Source organism: Chanos chanos, chromosome 8 (genome assembly GCF_902362185.1).
Source record: "Chanos chanos chromosome 8, fChaCha1.1, whole genome shotgun sequence".
NCBI classification, from domain to species: domain Eukaryota; kingdom Metazoa; phylum Chordata; class Actinopteri; order Gonorynchiformes; family Chanidae; genus Chanos; species Chanos chanos.
In genome coordinates, this window is record NC_044502.1 from 34,356,260 (window position 1) to 34,373,882 (window position 17,623).

Below are 17,623 nucleotides of genomic sequence, written 5' to 3' on the forward strand. Positions count from 1 at the left end.
GTTGGTGAGGGACACCACATGGCCAGAAAGACAACAGAAATAAATAGGTATGCTGGAATAAAGGAATGTATTAAAGTACGAGTTCACACATCAGCGTTATTTTGCATACAATATTTTCAGAGGAAAGTAAGGGTATATATTCACTATGATGTTTTAGCTATGGGTATTCGTTGCATGCCTGCCAGATGTGCCAACACAGTTTTATGAAAGAACTGTAGAAAGTAAGCAAGCGATTAAAGAGAAGACGCATTGCAAGCTGGTTGCATTCTAGTGATAAAGAAAAAGCAGGGTGTCAAAGCCTCGGGAATCTTATAAACATTTAAGTGTGGCAACCAGAGTACTTGCTGCCAAAAACACTATGAGCAGAGAGAATCTGTGATTGCAAATGCAGTAGTTTATTTTGGGTCAAATGAAAGTGATTGGATGATTTATGAAAGAGACTAAATCAGTAAGTGGAACAGAGTATAGAGGAGGCATCTGAAGCATATTGTGAAATTTACCTCTTTAGCGCCCAAACAAGACAAGCAATCATCATGACAAAGCACTGGCAAGCAGTTAAAGAGAAGCAAACAAACAAATAAAAACATTAGGGTTAGAAAGGAAAGGGAGAAAGAAATAGTGTTAATCAATGAAAGTAAAGTTGAAGAACATGACAGTCAGTTTGAAGCAGTCTGACATGGTCAAAGTGGCATATTTACAGAGCAGAATTGAATACAAGAAAAGAAGAGAGAGAAAAGTATCCCTAACTTTTGAGTTCAGTCACCTAATTGCAGTAATAATAAACATTGAGAATCGGTGAAACTGTGAATCTGTTTGTTTGCTTATGGCCAGATGAAATTTTATACAGCTCCATTTGGGAAAAGCAGCCCTTCATTTATGAGCATTCTCTTATAATCAAAAGAATGAGGGTTTGAGTGGAATGTATTTAATCAAAATCTGTTTAATTTCAAATTAAAAGCGTTCTCCCATTAGAGAGAACAAAAATATCATAATCCTTGACTTCCTGCTTCTTTTTTTTCTTTTTCTTTTGCTGCTCAGATAAACAATAGGCAGATCATACTGACAGGGCTTAGCAGGTTATAGCTCATGTGTGACATGACACTAAAGACCAGGATTTCTTGCAACAAGGCATTTTATATTCATCTGCACAAAAGAGATGTCTAGTCATCCATACATTAAGTATATGTGCATGTTGTTGAGATTTTCTTGGACTGAATGAGTTCATGAGTAATTCATCAGTTGGGTTAATGTTAAGGTTGATGTTAATTAAAATTAATGTCTTATTTGAGTTAGTACACTCTTCATGTAGGTTGTCACGCACCTCCTCATCCTCTAGGCGGCGCTGTGTATCTGTGATGAACTTGATGTACTGGCTTGTCAGAGTCATCAGCTCACTATAGCGGGTTCTCAGTGTTACATACTGAATAAAGGCAAAACAAAAGTCAGAAAAATTAAAACTGATGTGTTGCAAAAAAAAAAAAAAAAAAAAAAAAAAATCACAGTGACAGCGAAGAAGTAGAATCACTAACCTCCTGAATGATGTTGTCAGAAGCGGATTCCATCTTGGTTTTCTTTATGGGGGATTTCAGAGGCTCCACCTGTGCTTTGTAAGCTACCAGCTGGAGCTCATAATCCTACAAACACAAGACACATTACGAAAGTTCTGAGAGAGTCTTAAGAGCACCGAAAGGGAGAAATCCTACTAATTTCATTTTCTATAATATTTGCAATTTATTTTTTCATTATTGTAATGCTTACCTTGATAGTGTCAATGTAAGCCTTGGCATATTTCTGACACTCATCAACTTTCTCTTTGTTTTTCTCTATCTCCTCCAGAAGTTTCTGTGTAGAAACGAAAATAAAGAAAACTTAAGCTAAATATAACTTTTACCCTTCCTTTCCTGTTCATGAATTTTGCTTGAATGTGAACACTTTCTCACAGTTTTTGCTGCTGAAAAAACAGGAAAAAAAGCATACAACTGAAATAAAACAAAAGTTATATGATCACTGCCTAACAGGCAGTCTATTACATTATTTTACTGTAGTAAGAAATTATGCACAAGTAAGCAGAACTGATCATGGTAAAGATTTTAAAAGAGACACGTAAACTTTTTGGTCGGCCTTCCACTGTGCTCTGGAATACTAGAGTACCTTCTCTTGTGCCAGCTGTTCTTTCAATGTCTTGCTGTCACTGATTGGTACAGCCTGGATATTCTCCTGCCTCTGCTTGGCATCAGCGATCCAGCGGATGAGCCAGTCATAGCTCTCGCGATAGTAGCCCAGCTGGCGGCCCAACTGTTCCAGCTCACGCTGTCGCAGGTCAATCTGGGCAAAGACAGCTTGCCAGCGGTCCTGTAAGCTGCCCTGGAGCTGTCGATAGTGGTCAAGCTCAGAGTCATGCTCGCTGTGGATACGCGCCATGCGCTCTGAAACGACTGTTGCTTTACCCATCTCCCCCTCCAAAGAATCAAACACGGACTGCTGGCCTTCTGCCTCACTGCGCATTTTCTATAATGGGGAGAGAGAATCAAAGTGAAATCAGTAAGAAAGAATTATCAAGACTGTAAAATCAGAGTTTGACTCTGTGAGTTGTCATAAAACAATTTTACCAATATTTCCCTAAATCGCTATTAAAGGCCTAGCACACGTTTTGCTAAATCCTTTTTTTTTTTTTTTTAAACAAAACTCTTTGGATGATAGAAGTTCAGAGTAGTTTGTGTTGTGCAAAAGTGTATGTGCCCCTTGGCATCAGGGAACAGCTGGATATGAATATGGTGGGTAGATGTCCTCCAGGTTTAAAGTGATATCTAGTCGTCTGACTGGTTTTAGCAGCATAGCTCTGGTTACCTTGAGCTCAGAGCGGTAGGTTTCCACCTCTCTGATGTCAGTGGGGACACTGTTAACCTCACGAAGGCGATTCTCATACTTTTTCAGCACACTCTCAGCCCCTTGGCTGTGACGTATCACCACCTCAACTGTCTTAAGTCTAAAACAAGAGCAAAGAAGGAGTAAAAAAAAAGTTGAGTTAGCTGACTATAAGTTAGCTGACAAATCTAGTTTTACATGTACATTCTTGTGGAAGAGTATAATTTATACACACATCTTTGGTAAAATAAAATACACATCAATAATTATAACGCCAATAAAAACCATACATCGATAATTACAACCTTCCATGAAGATGAAACACAGAACAGCATGCACAAATTGCTACAGAGAGTGTCTGACAGTTAATGTGTAAAACAGGCATAAAGAAACACGCTGTATAGATAGTGCAAACAGGTTCTCACTTTTCCAGATAAACAGAAGAGAGGGAGTAGACACTGTCCATCTTCTGTAGTGTAATGTCCAGCTCAGAGCGAAGCATTGGAGTGCTGGACTGCTCAGGAGCTGCCAACATCTCCTCTGCCTTCACAGTCACCTTGTCCAGATTTTTCTTTATGCCCTCCAGCTCTACATGAACTCTCTGTATAAATGAATGAATAAAAACTCTCATAAAAAAGTTAAAAAAAAAAAAAAAATCCTACAACACATATTAAGACCTCAAAAAGAATCATATGATACTCAGGTAGCGTAATCTAACATTAATTATTCTGAAATCATTAAAAATCTTTCATGCACATTGCAGGGTGGGAAAAAGTCATTATTTAATTGCAGAAGAAAGACGTGAGCATTTCAAAGATTCAACCTTCAAGTAAAATTCACAGAGATTTGAGAGTTTACAAATCTTCATTACCAAATGTACCACTTGTTAGGTTACCTTCTGATCAGCAGTTTTCTGGGCACAGTCTTTGACCGGGTCTTTGTCCACAGGCTGGCGGATGCGGGCCACGGTGCGAGCCTCACAGTCCTCAATCTTTAGCCTCAAGTCTCTGATCTGAGTGATGTAAGTCTTGCTCACTGACTCATCCTGTTCACCTGTTGGAGACAAAGGAGTGTTACATTCTAAGCCAGAAAGAGACGACTACTCCTTCTCCCCATGAAGTCATTTATGGCGAGGGGAGAACACACTTTCCATCTCATCCAACATGCATGTGGGCCAGTCATTTCACACAGCTTAGTAAGCGTCGGACTAAAGCATTTGTGCATTAGAAGGTCTCTTCTAATTGCTGCATATCCTCTGCTGAGGCATCATTTTCAAGTTTAATACACAGATGCATCTCTACAGTCACATGTCCCATCTGTGACTCATTTAGAACATGTTTTTTTCTTTGTCTCATATAATGCTGATGAATTTGAAGAAAACAAAAAAAAAAACAAAAAAGAAAAACAGTCACAATGTAGAGAGAGCAAACAACACAAAACCATACTACGTTCATAAAACAAAAAATCAAAACTGAAATAAATAAATAAATAAATAAATAAATACAAATACATGCACTCACTCTCTAGTAATGTAATGTTAGCTAAAGCATAAAAAATGAATCTGATGACTTGAGCAAAAGTAGAGAGAGTTTTTCATTTTTGAACAATCCATTCATGAGACGGAAGCCTGGCTCATTATCGCCTGCCTGAGCAAACTACGGCCTTTCTCGACAGACTCACCTTTCCGTCTGAACCCTGGTCCTGTAACGTGAATGTAACAGTTAACCTTTATATAATTTATTTATTTGCCTGGCATTCGCCATCTAGAATTCACATCATAATCAAACATAATCATTTTCGGTCGATGGACGCTTGAGGGGTTTTGTTTTTTTTTTCTTTTGGTCCATGAGGTTGTGACCGTGCAACTCTCACCTTTTTCCACAGTGCGCAGCAAGTTGTCATAGTGATGTGTGGCCTGGGTGTACTCATTCTCCACCTGGATATGGTCATCTGCACTAAACAGCTGGGAGTCCTGGCTGTCGCGCAGGAAATTTTGGTAGTGAAGTTCCAGGTTCTTCAAAATCGGCCTGTACTCCTCCACCTTCATTGTCTTGAACTGAAAATGAAACATTAACAAATTAATGCATGAACAAGAGAGGAATAAAATAGTAAATTAATCCTCTAAAAATTGGAATTCTACACTGAAGTTATTTGGGTATTGGCTGCCTGTGAAAGATATGAAATAATATTCATTAGCATGACTTTCTTTCACCTAAAATAAACAAACAATAGAGTCTGCCCTGAAAGGGGGACAACCACTTTGCCTCCCCATACTCAGTAAGCAAACCGCTGGGGGACTCAGGAATTCAATAAAATTAAATAGCTTAACAGTTCTAAGGTTCAGAACGAGTTAACTTAATTAAGATAAAAACTGATTTGATTTGGCACAATTTCATGCACCATATACTTCTGACAATCCAGATAAAAGATATCAACTAACCAAAATCAATCGGTTGAATTAGGACTGCCTATATACACTATAAATGTATACAAAATGAATACAGAAAACTATGATGAAACACAAGGTGCAGGAGAATAACAGGGCTAGACTAGGTCACATGACTGACCATGATGATGTTCCAGGAGCGTATGAGCTGGATATCCCTCATCAGGTACTGCCAAGACAGCAGGCTCTTCAGCTCAATGTGCAGCTTTTGCCACAGGACCAACAGTTGCTGGTGACCAGCATCCAAACTGGGGTACAACAGAAAAGATATATATTTATTTAAATCCTCTTCAATAATCAACCAATATAAAGAAATAGTTGCAGCCTAAACTTCTGAAGTAATGGACAACAGGATTCCATACATCAGTCACAAGTAATGGCTCAGTTAGTTAGCCTGACTACAGTATGTTTCTGTTTTTACTGTCACTGGTGCTTACTTAGACACACTCTCTACAGCCTCTTTGTTGACCGGTGGGACAAGGAAGCAGACGGAGGGTACGGTGGCTTCGTTGCCTGAGCGGTTCAGCACCCTCCACTTGTAGGGCTGCGAGTTATTGATGAGAGCACACTCGTCTCCTTTGTGAACGGTGATCTGAACAGGAGCGGAAGTGTTTGTTGCCATCATTGAAATTAGATACAAATACAGGATGAAAAATGCATAGACCGGAACGTGATTACGGTGGGCTTGTGGCAAAGTAAATCACACACGCATACAGTTTGACATCATTAGCGTAGTCCTCGCTGCATGTGTATTTAGGTATGGCGGCTTGCTTACCTCCATCTGTTTGAAGTCACACACTGCCTGGATGGGCAGTTTGCCTTTGATGGGCATGGTAGGGTTACGTGGCTTCAGCTGAACGATGGTTTTGGCTCGCTTGCTCAAGCCAGCGATGTGAGTCTTAAACTCATTCAGGAGTTCCCTCTCCTCCTGTGTTGACATTAGAGAGAATAGGTGAGCTCTGCCACAGGTTTGCATACGGTTTGAATTACTGTCATTTTCATATAAGCACAACACATACAATAGCATCCTGTAGCAGATCCTCCAGACGTGTGGCTGTGGTAGAGCGATCACATGTGTACTTCTTTTTCAAGGTATCCTGCATCTTCTTCATCTTCTCCTCAGCCTCTTTCACATCGGCAAAGAACTGCAAGGAAGATAGGAAAATGTCAGGTTTAGCTAAAATAATGTAAAGCTATAGAAGACACAGTATTAGAAAACATTTCAAAAGAAAATATGTGGAAAAAATGTTGAGTGTAGCCCTGTAAGGAACAAAGTTGCAGGCTTTCTGACCTGGTAGTAAGCTGTGTTCTCCTTGAGGTGAGCCTCAATACAACAGCAAAGCTGAAGGATCCAACTCCACTGAGTCTGCAGGGCTGCTGTGAAAGCCTGGCAGAGAGAAAGAAAGAAAGAAAGAAAGAAAGAAAGAAAGAAAGAAAGAAAAAAAAGAAAGAAAAGGAAAGAAAGAAAGAAATTTTATGGTTACAATGAACTTATCTGCGCAGTCTCTCTGGCCTCACTCTTTACAAATACCACCAACTGTCACTCACCTCCACTGTCTTCTTTCCTGGATGGCCTTCCCTAATGAGTCTATCCCCAGTGGACTGGATTTCATTGATTTTCTTCTCTCTCAGCTCTAACTCTCGCATGAGTCCCTAAAACACGATGACAAGGTTATGACCACTAATCCAGACCATTCATTTAAGTCATAAATGGCATTTTTATGTCATCTGAACAATGTGCTTTTCATAGAATATCTGAGTTTCTGACTCCACGTTAAGATTCTTGACACGTATTGTACAATCTTATTTACCGAGTAATTCTCTTTCTTTATTGTCATGTTGGTGTTGCGATCACTCCAGTCATAGTTGACCTCCTCCTCCTCCTTATCATTGAGCCACATCAGTTCCTTAGTGGCAGCACTGACAAATGCATGGAGCTGGTCCAAGTGCCTCAGACGAGACTTAGAAGAATTCTGTACAGGTCACAGAAAAACACATTCACACATTCACACATTCAACGATCCTTTAGCAAAACCGTCAGTAGTGAAACAAAGAGACAAATCTTACCAGCAACTTTGCATACTGAAGGTCCAGTTTGCCCAGGTATTCTCTGTATGTGCCTTTACTGATAGGGGAGAGCTGGCTCTGAGATAGAAAGGGAATAAGACAGGTTACTAAGGGAACCATCAAAGAAAAGACGCTACGAAAATCATATCCAAGTATCTAATGCCATTTTTATTATTCTATAACGGCTTCCCTTCTTTGAGTGTTCATGTTCCCCTAATTAAGCGTACCTCGTCAGCTCGTGCTCGTTCAATCTTGGCACGGAAGTCCTCCACTGTCTGGTGCAGGCCTCTGTGACTGCCCAGTTGAGACTCCACTGTGGGCAGGTCAGATCCCCACTCTGCACTGTCGATGCGCCGTTGGTTTTCCTCCACCCACTTCAGCAAGTCCTGGGCGTAACGTAGTGTGACCTCATCCAGGTCAGGACGCGCCCGCACGGCTGCCTGCTGGACGGGGGCCACTGTTTTCAGCCGCAGGTTATAATCACTGCGTAGATTCACCAGCCTCTCGTGGAGACGATACACCCTGCAACAGTTATGTTGTAATACTCAGTTAAAAATAAATGGCCTCAGTCGTATTAAGTATTTTGCCTCAGCACTGATTAATACAAAATGTCAGTCTCTGTCAGTCTCTCCTCAAAGTTGGTTACATATCATTTTACAATACTAAGCAACTTAGAATGTAGAAATATGATTGGATCACAGAGGCACTGTTTGATAACCTAACACTCTGAGGTGAATGCCTTGCGATGGAGATACTTAAGAGTGTGGTCAGTCAGTCATACAAAAGGGAGATTTCTTCATGTATATGCTTATCTAGTCTAATTAACATATCTAACCACTGATACAAATATCCAATATCAAAGATGTCATCTAACCTGCGATACATCTGTTCAGCCTGCAGGTGGCGGCCATCCTTCAGCACCTGTACATCATTGAAGAGCAGGCGGATCATGCCATCAGCCTTGTCCAAGTCTCTCTCCACTTCCATAGTGTGCTGAGCAGGCTTCCCAGCGTTCAGGAGGCGAATGTCCTGTTGGAAGGTAACAATAGCTGTCATTCACTGACTATTTATCCCACATCTCAGATAATCAGTTGTTATACCCTGTCTGACAGCTGGGATTTTTTTTTCTCTTCAAAGGGCTCAGACAGCTAAGCACAGTGATTTGTAGTGATTAGTTCTTTATTTGGAGACATGATTATGTTGACTCAGTCTTTAAATAACAAGTGGAATGAAATGTTCTCAAAAGTGTTTTACAGCTGAAGCAAAGAGATGTAATAAGTATAGTCCCAATGGTCCCTGGATTGACTGAGGCATTTGGTGTGAGTGAAGGGCCAGATCTGTGGTATGGAGTGTGTGTGTGTGTGTGTGTGTGTGTGTGTGTGTGTGTGTGTGTTTATGTGTGTGTGTGTATGTGTGTATGTGTGTGTGATGGTACTCACAGACTGTAACATGGTCTCCAGCTGGTTTAGCTGCTCCTCACACACTCCAGACTCCATTTGGACTTTACTGACAATCCTCTGCAGCCTCTCCAATCTGGGAGAATTAAGTATAAAATGTCTCAGTTTCATTTAAAGACTGATCTGAATTTCATAAAAAAAAAGACTGAAAAAATCATTCGCCACTAAGTCATTCACTATGTCAGTTTGAGCACTGAAATGAGAGCATCTGGTTAACACTTTCAAGAAAAAAAAAAACTTTTAAGACAAAAAACTTAAAAGAATGATACAAAAAAAAAATTGCAAAATCATCTGATCACAATAACCAATTTCTTTAAAAAGCCTGAGGGTACAAAATAACATGAGCTTTGGATAAAGATGAAACACTAAAGATACATGATTAAATAAATCAGAACGACAAGTAAAATACATATATTCCAAACTCTTGAAAAAGATTTAATTTAGTCCATTATTCACAAACATTCTCAATAGGACACTCACAGCTTCTTCGGTAGAATTAAATACTCTACCCTATAGATGTCAGTCACATGTGCCATGGCAGAGAACTCAGCAAAGTGCTCCTGTGTTCATCTAAAATCTCAGGCACAAAGCTAAAGTTTTTCCTCTTATACCTAAAATCCCAGGTGCTCTAAACTACAGACGTCGGCTGCAAAAGCCATGACGGAAGATTCAGTGACGTACGCCTGTATTCGTCCAAAATCCCAGGCACAAATCCTCTCATAGCATAACAACATGGTCAGGACAGTCCAAAACAGACAGCAGTCGAAGTTTTCGAGATGCTGGTTAAGTCGATCTTTAGACCTCTTCCGTGAGAAAAAACTACCCAGAACGCCACACATTCCACGTATCCAGAAGCAGCAAACAAGGCAGTCTCGTGACGCACAAGGACAAGCCCTTTTCCAACACGACGTCCCGTCCCACTACATACAGGACACTGATATCTATCTATAAACTTCCGAACGGACATAATCATATTATTCATTTTCAAATGATTCAATTATGCTAGCTGCCATGTTCTTACTCTCACTATTTCAGTTTCAAATGGAAGAAAAACAGAGGAAAACAACACACGTTTGTGAGGACAAAGTCAATTAAAGAATTACTGTAAATAACTGTAATCATTTTTGAGACAGGATGTGCTTTGAACTTCCTCACATGAAACACATTTAGTGAACATGAAACATAATCTGAGTCTAGTTTTGAACTCCTGTTTATGTAACCTTTCAACATGAGCAGCTTAGCAACTTGGTATCACAGTAACTGACTGTTTTCCCTCCATAAAATCACAATGTTTCTACTAATCTTTCACTGCTGTATCAGATTTAAGATTTCAGATACAGTCCAGCAATACATACTTAAAACCACCTACATTCTACTTTTTGTGAGTGTATTATTGGAGGCAGCAAAATTCTTGAATGAGAAAGTCATGATGACAGCACAAAACGACGTCGGATTTTAGAGTTAATATAATTATCGGAGTGTCTCAGACCATGAGTCAAGCATAGGCAGACAATTCTATCCTATTTCCCTTATCTCTGAGACAAAGAAAAGATTCACAAAAAAGAATTGAGACAATTACACTACTAATCTACAAATAAAAGAAAAGCTTTTAAAAGGCTAAAATATCCTCAGATAACCTTCATTCCAGATGGAAGACTGATCAGTAGTATTAATATCAATACATAATAAGTACACGTAAATAAATACACATAAATGTTAGAGAATGTTCACCTCTCAAATTCTATTCGGAGCAGTCTCTCTCTCTCTAGAATGGCCACGTGAAGACGCCCCCATTCCTTCTCCACATCGATAGGGTGGTAACCAGGTGGGACCTTAATCTGACCAGCATGGACTGCACTCTGTGGAGTTTGCAAAGAACACAGATGTCATAAGAAAAAGAGCTAGGCTCTGTTAAAAAGATTGTGTGCATTTTATATAGTGCAGTTTTGTACATATGTATGACCACAGATTTAATTAGCATTTATTGAATAATGTGAGGTTCGCTGTGTTTACCTCAAAGGACTGGTATATGAGTTTTGAGCGATTCTTGTCTGTCTCCTTGGCAGGCAGTTCACTCTCTTTAAATTTCAAAAACTGACGCCACAGAATCTGTAAGACAGATTAAAAAAATAAAGTGAGAAATGCAATCAACTGATCAAATGATTAAATGAAATGACTGCACCTTCTTGCAGCTTTTTACACACACTCAGGTACCATACTGTACCTGGTCCACATGTTCACCCTTGACCTGCCAAAATGTTCCCTCAGAAATCATCACCAAAAAAAAAAAAAAAAAAAACAGCACTAGAAATGTACTTGAGTACCACTCTATGATGTATTAAACCCCTAATGTACAGATAAACAAAGTAGTGTGTTCTGAAGAAATCTACATTTGACAACTAAGTACTAATCAATTGGTAAACACTTCCTACTACTACTACTACTGCTGCTTCTACTACTATTTCTTCTTCTTAATGTTATTTTTATGAGAATAAAATGGTGTTTAATGGTGAAATGCAAAAGGCCATAAGAAAATGGACATCAAAGCAAATCAACAGGTAACATTACACTATTACAAAGAGACTTTTTGGTTCGAGTAATTGGTTTAGGGGGAAAAAAAAACAGAATGAAAGTTGTCTCCGTAGACTTGGGAACATCAGTCTCACATTCAGCCTTGTGCTGTTGATTTTCATAATTTCATCTTCTGACGTGAGCAAGTTTAGGCATGTGAAAACCCAAACAGGGTGCTAATGTAATCTTGGCAAGTAGGTTCCAAAAACCAGCTCTTTTTATGCAGTCCTTTACTACTGCAAAGGTCTGTGTAAAAGCAACACATATCATATTCTTTTGTTTTTTTTTGTGTGTGTGTTTGTTTGTTTTTGATTATCAGGAATGTTTGTTTTTTCCTTTTTTTTACAACCAGGCCCCACACACATTAACTGAGTGAACAGCCATAAGAATAAATGGATCAGGTACATTCAGTCTCACTCTGCGAATCTTTAGACTTCAGAAACATTCATGTGTTGGGTTGGTCACCAACATGGGAGTGGCAGGACAAAGACTCTTGTTTAAGTAGACAAATAAATCCCTAACCTGTGGCTTATGTAATCTTCCCACTACAAAGGGCCCCACCCTACAAGGTAACGTCCATAGAATTCCCTAGAACCAGACAATCTAAACTCTTGCTCTTAACTCATGCTTTAAAAAGGCATGATTGCTGTCTTTGATATGCACTTGAAAATCTTTGTTTGAATGCTTTCAGAGCTTTATACATTTGTATTCAATTCTATGCAAGACGAACAGGACACAGGACAGTGAGGTAAAGTGCAACATTTAAAGTCATTTTTCTAATGCTTGTGTTCTTCATAAATCATACATTTCTAATCAGTCATAATCAACAACTTTAGAGATATTTGGTCACATTAGAAATATTGATTGACTTATCATTACTGATAAATCCCAGTTTTACAATTATTGAATAAGAGCACCATATGATGTAACAACTTTTTTCTACTGAAAACATAAAAACACAGAACACATATCTATGATGAGTACGCCAAAAACCTGAAAAAACAAGGGAGGATGCGAACATCACCAACAGACACCTGCATACAAATATACAGAGGTCACAATGCCCAAACTAAACACTCATTTAAAAAAGCACAATTCTCACCTCAATCTCCTCGTAACTGCTTGGAAACTTCCTTTCCTCAAAGATGAGGACATGGTGACGAATCCACTGCAGTAAAATGGTGATCAGTTCATAGTACTCCTGCCAGCGGAGTTCCAGCTCCTGCGGGACAACATGCAACAAGACAAAAGAGTTCAGCTCAACAGCTACAGACGCAGAGGCTCTCTCAGGGCATGCTAACTCGCTAACTCACACATCACACTCATTCAATTAGGTGTCAACAGTCCTGGCCTTGTCTGACTCAGGACACATGAAGGGAGATATGGGCAGTGGAACAAAAATACAAAGTAAAGTAAAAGAGTTGGTAGAGCAAGAATTTGGGGGAAAATTCTGGAGTGTCGCTGATTGGTTTGTGACAAATAGCATAATTCTGGTGGATCAGAAGGGACAATATGGGCTTTCACGTGTGTGTGTGTGTGTGTCAGTTATATATACAGTGTGATGTTCTAGACTGAGATCCAGCTGTATCTTTTTCTGCAACACAGTAGAATGGATGCCATGAGCTTGTAATTTTATTCAGCTTAGCAGAGGAATCACAGAACACCAATCTGAAAAGGGTGCCTTGACTTTTAGGAAGGGAAGGGAGCGAAATGTTAGCTACATGTCACCAAATTCAGTGAGGATGGAGAGATCAACTCCATCGCACACAGGGTGTGTCAGAGTCGGGGAAAGAACTGAGGAAAAATGACCAAATAAGTTTTAAAAAGTCTCAGTAGAATGAACACAAGCTGGGATGGCTGTGATGATTTTGGGGGACTTTCTGTGAATGGTAACACTGAGTATTTTGCACGGTTCGTGAGAATGTGATGAATGAGTTACTTTGTTAAAAGAATGAGACAATGCTGGAGACAGGCTCCTGCATGCTGATGGGTGCAGAGACAGAGTGGAGGAGTTCAGTGCCAAACAGTGAATCAGTAAGAGTATCATAACTTGTAACCTTTACAATGGTAGACCCCTCTAAGGGAGTGAACAAGAATTTTAGAGCTCGTAAACATTTTCTTGGTGAACGTACACAATGTTGTCTCAAAGTTTCAGCAAAATATCTAGGACTACATTTTTGTCTGTTTGTTTTAACTTGGATACATTGTTCCTTTTGCTTTCTGGTCTATTCATTTCCCTATATCCATATTACAGTAACACTAACAACTCACATTGGCTCTAACTCCGTCCTCAACGTCAGGAACTCTGGGCATGACGTCATAGAGGGAGGACACATAAGTAATGATAGACTTCTCATCAGGGTGTGGCACATCGACATCTGAAAAGAGCACAATCAACCAATCACAAACAGATATCCACATATTCATTAGCATTCACCCAATGGTAATTAGACAATCTCCTTTGGCTTATGAACTCAAGAAGTTTAAGTTATGTAATCTGGACAGATGAAATTATCTTCACACAGACAAAGAGGCTTTCAAGTGTCATTGTCATGTGGTTTAATATGTAAGAGAAAACTATCCTGTAATTAGTGTGAAGATTAAACTGGATATGGGTTTGGCTGAATTTAACAGATAGATTACATTGTGCAGAAGACTCAAAAGCTCTTTTAGCATAACATTCTATTCTGAAACATGGGCACACAGCATGTTAAGAGCTCTCTTAAATCTTTAGTTGGGTATTCATTTGAATCTTTTCACTCAGCCAAGCTTACAATGACGAAGTCTGTGACATTAGTCAGTGAAGACATGCTTAGTGTGTGTGGTCTTTATGCAAGATTGTTGTATTGTCTGTACTGTTGAAAAAAATAGGGCCAAGTGTTTTTGGTTTGAAATCATGTAACAAGAAATTCTTATTATATTCTGATGGAAAGGTGTGAGCAGATAATTACTGTAAACAGTAATTATAGTGACAGAGAAAACTTTGCATATTGGCTCTGCAATGCTGCCTGTCTGCCATTTATTTTACAAACATGAGATCTTTTAGCTGGAGATAATCAGGGAGCTTTGAAATATTTCTCCCCAAAAAAAAAAAAAAAAAATCAGATTTTTTTTTTGATAAACTGAAAGAAAGAAAGAAAGAAAGAAAGAAAGAAGGAGGAAAGAAAGAAAGAAAGAAAGAAAGAAAGAAAGAAAGAAAGAAAGAACAAACGAATGAATGAACGAATGAACGAATGAACGAACGAACGAACGAACGAAAGAAAGAAAGAAACAAACAAACAAACAAACAAAAAGTTTTATCATCAATCCTTACCTTCTGGGTCCAGCAGTCGAGTCACACCCAGGTCTCTCTCTGCCACACTGAAGGCCTGCTCCAGGTTCTCTAGGTTGGTCTGGCGGTACACTTTGGACATGTCAAGGAGCCTGGGGCTGGAAGAGTACACACATAGCAAACCATGAGAAGATGGGTGGATATGAAGCATAGAAAACACTACTGCCTCCAAAGACTGATCAGCTAAAAACCTCAGAGAGATATTAATCTTTTCAAACTGTGTTGTAAGGCATTTCTTGTATCTGAACAACTTAAATTGAATTAGTATAACACTGAAAGTACTATTGAAGTACATTTGTCAGGGGATTGGCACATCATGGCTTACATTGAGAAGTCAAAGGAATTCATAGCTGCAGGTGAGAGTAAAGCACCTGCCTTCATAAATCCTAAAATTTAACTGTCTCCAGAGGCTTGCACCATTCCTAACATACCATTAGGTCACACGGACAGACAAGTGACACAGAACAGATCCACCAAAGTTACACTGGATAAAGAGGCACATGAATCCTTCCAAAAACAATTTACTTTCATTTTCACTTTGCTTACATTTAAGAGGTATGCACTCAAAGCATCTTTACCCCTGATGGTGTATCCATTTGAAAAAATTCCTCACATAGTCACTAACCCTAAAATCACTGTATATATAAAAACAAGTTACACAAATCACAAATTTAACGCACGATAAATCTTTCCAGAAAACAAAATTAAACACATATTCAGAGTGGACTATCAGATGGATTTAAGCAAGCAGACCCATAAAGCTCTTTGACATGGAGGGTGGATCGCACAGCGTAGTGATCTCCAGGATTAGCTGAAGAGAGTGAATTTGGGCTTTCGTGTCCTCTGAAGGACAGCTGCCTGTTCCGAGGACTCGGCTTTGACTGTTCTGCTGAAGAAGACGCGCTGCGTTGGCTCCAACCTTTGCCTTGGCCATGGCTTTGACTTTGGCCATGAACTTGTTCTGCATCTCCTCCATGGGAGTCACTACTGGAGTGGGCACCTGGGCTTTGGGAACCCCGTCCTGAATCTAAGGATCCCTCTGAGGGGATGTCCTCACACAGCATAACCACACGGTCTTCAGCATCGCTCACTGAGCCAGTTGTACTGGCGGAGCTAGTTCGACGTTTCTTGCTCAGTTTCCTTCTCAGACCCTTTATCATTGTGCCTACCAGGTGAGGTGGATAGTCCTGAAGTATGTCCTGAAGCACTAAAATACCTTGAGCTTGAGAGATACTTCCTAAGGGCTTGCTCCCATTTTAATAATGTGCCTCACTTGTCCTGCATGCACTTTTCTGCGTTTTCAGTGAGGTGCTGATTTTCCACAGGAATCCGATCTCTTGTCTGAATCCTTGGCATAAGTAAATCCTTCACCGGGGCAAATGAAGCTTCCAGTTGCTGCCAATATGTCTCTACTGTAACATTGCCTTTGCCTTCCAATGCTCCCAAACGAAAAAGCCCAGGAAAGCAAATGCAAGTGTTCAAACAGGCCTACCACAATTGTCCTGTATTAGCATTTGGTATCAAAAAACATCAGCAAAATTTAAAAAATGCAGAGACGAAGTGTAAATATCCAGCAGACACTATTTATCACGACTAGAAAGATTTCAAAAGCTAAAATCCTACACTACTGTGTGAGAGAACTACGGTTTGGTTGTGATTCAGGTCCTCTGTCCGCTCTTTTGGGTGTTCCTGTCTGAAACAACACATGAATATCATTCTCTCCCTCTTTCTCTCTGAGGGGAGTGGGGCGTATCTAATCTTCGCAGGTACACGTTCATGTTTCAGTGAAAGCAGCCCGTGGCGATGCTTTTCTTCCTTTTCATAACATGTGCCACGCCTCTAAGTATTTATCATCTGCCCTCCCTCTACACCCGTCTTAAATTGCCCTCATTAAAAGTATCTCTCTTTTGTTACATGGCTTTCAGCACCGTTTTTTTGTGTGCATTTGACAGCAGCACACATTATCATCAGACATTACAAACAGAAGCAAACAAAAATTCAGAACTTCCATCTTACTCTCTAAGTTACAGAATTTAAATTATAACAAATATTTTCAGTCATATTTGAGTGCATCATACAAATAGCTGTAAACCAACTTAAAGAACTCTAGATAGCTAAGGTTTTCACTTAAAAGTGATAACTTGAAAATAAGTGGAATGAAACTTTATGATTCAGGGACTATAATGTAGATATTTTTAAACATGCTAAGTGAATGATGCCAGTAATTAGACAACAAATACCATGTAGCACTAGAAATCAGCTTGCTAGACAAGATAGGACAAACACATTCTTCTGTTATTAATGTGAGGTACATGTTACAGGAAACAATGAACCACCTAACACTCCCACCATAACTATCACAACTCACAAATAACTTCCTTTGTCTACATTACAGCTCAAAAACAGAATATTCTCACTCACTGGCATAAATGCATTCATGAAAACTGTCCCAGCAAAACCCAAAAGATACTGTTCTGATGTATAAGGACCCAAGATCATTGCTAGCTCTGCTGTCAATCATGGCCAACACCCACATTTGACATTCAAGACCTTTGGTTATGACTTGCTCTTAAAAATGTTCTCAGTTTGGCTTCTCTTGCTCCTCGGAATCAAAGACAAGTCTGTTCAGGACTAAAGTGCAGCAAACAAGTAAGAGCAAAGCCCAACGAATCCCTAATTTATAACAGCTAGAAATGTGCACACCTCTGGGCTTTAGACGTGGTGTCTGATATCGATTTCATTCGTGCAAATAAATTAATTTGCCTGGACTGGTATTATTCCATACATTGTCATAGTATATGTGGTGTTATATTGTTTGCAACTGAAAGTAATCAATAAAAGCATGTGAAATGATGTTTGCGAGTATATACCAAGAACGAGAAAGTA

The 17,623-nt window shown here is 39.5% G+C and overlaps 1 protein-coding gene across 2 annotated transcripts in view; it reads right to left on the reverse strand.

Moving 5' to 3' along the window:
* The window catches only part of LOC115818519 (plectin), a 59,708-nt gene that overhangs the window by 10,724 nt on the left and 31,361 nt on the right, over nucleotides 1-17,623 (reverse strand). For both annotated transcript variants that reach the window (XM_030781901.1, XM_030781902.1), the window contains exons 7-30: nucleotides 14,720-14,835; nucleotides 13,678-13,784; nucleotides 12,509-12,628; nucleotides 10,849-10,944; nucleotides 10,567-10,694; nucleotides 8,818-8,911; nucleotides 8,253-8,407; nucleotides 7,606-7,900; nucleotides 7,379-7,456; nucleotides 7,123-7,284; nucleotides 6,860-6,964; nucleotides 6,603-6,698; nucleotides 6,331-6,456; nucleotides 6,087-6,239; nucleotides 5,749-5,903; nucleotides 5,433-5,559; nucleotides 4,738-4,921; nucleotides 3,761-3,918; nucleotides 3,291-3,466; nucleotides 2,848-2,986; nucleotides 2,152-2,508; nucleotides 1,759-1,842; nucleotides 1,530-1,634; nucleotides 1,322-1,420 (exon numbers count right to left, since the gene is read on the reverse strand). In XM_030781901.1, coding sequence (XP_030637761.1) covers nucleotides 1,322-1,420; nucleotides 1,530-1,634; nucleotides 1,759-1,842; nucleotides 2,152-2,508; nucleotides 2,848-2,986; nucleotides 3,291-3,466; nucleotides 3,761-3,918; nucleotides 4,738-4,921; nucleotides 5,433-5,559; nucleotides 5,749-5,903; nucleotides 6,087-6,239; nucleotides 6,331-6,456; nucleotides 6,603-6,698; nucleotides 6,860-6,964; nucleotides 7,123-7,284; nucleotides 7,379-7,456; nucleotides 7,606-7,900; nucleotides 8,253-8,407; nucleotides 8,818-8,911; nucleotides 10,567-10,694; nucleotides 10,849-10,944; nucleotides 12,509-12,628; nucleotides 13,678-13,784; nucleotides 14,720-14,835 — 3,415 coding nt within the window. The remainder of the gene's footprint in view (nucleotides 1-1,321; nucleotides 1,421-1,529; nucleotides 1,635-1,758; nucleotides 1,843-2,151; nucleotides 2,509-2,847; nucleotides 2,987-3,290; nucleotides 3,467-3,760; nucleotides 3,919-4,737; nucleotides 4,922-5,432; nucleotides 5,560-5,748; nucleotides 5,904-6,086; nucleotides 6,240-6,330; nucleotides 6,457-6,602; nucleotides 6,699-6,859; nucleotides 6,965-7,122; nucleotides 7,285-7,378; nucleotides 7,457-7,605; nucleotides 7,901-8,252; nucleotides 8,408-8,817; nucleotides 8,912-10,566; nucleotides 10,695-10,848; nucleotides 10,945-12,508; nucleotides 12,629-13,677; nucleotides 13,785-14,719; nucleotides 14,836-17,623) is intronic.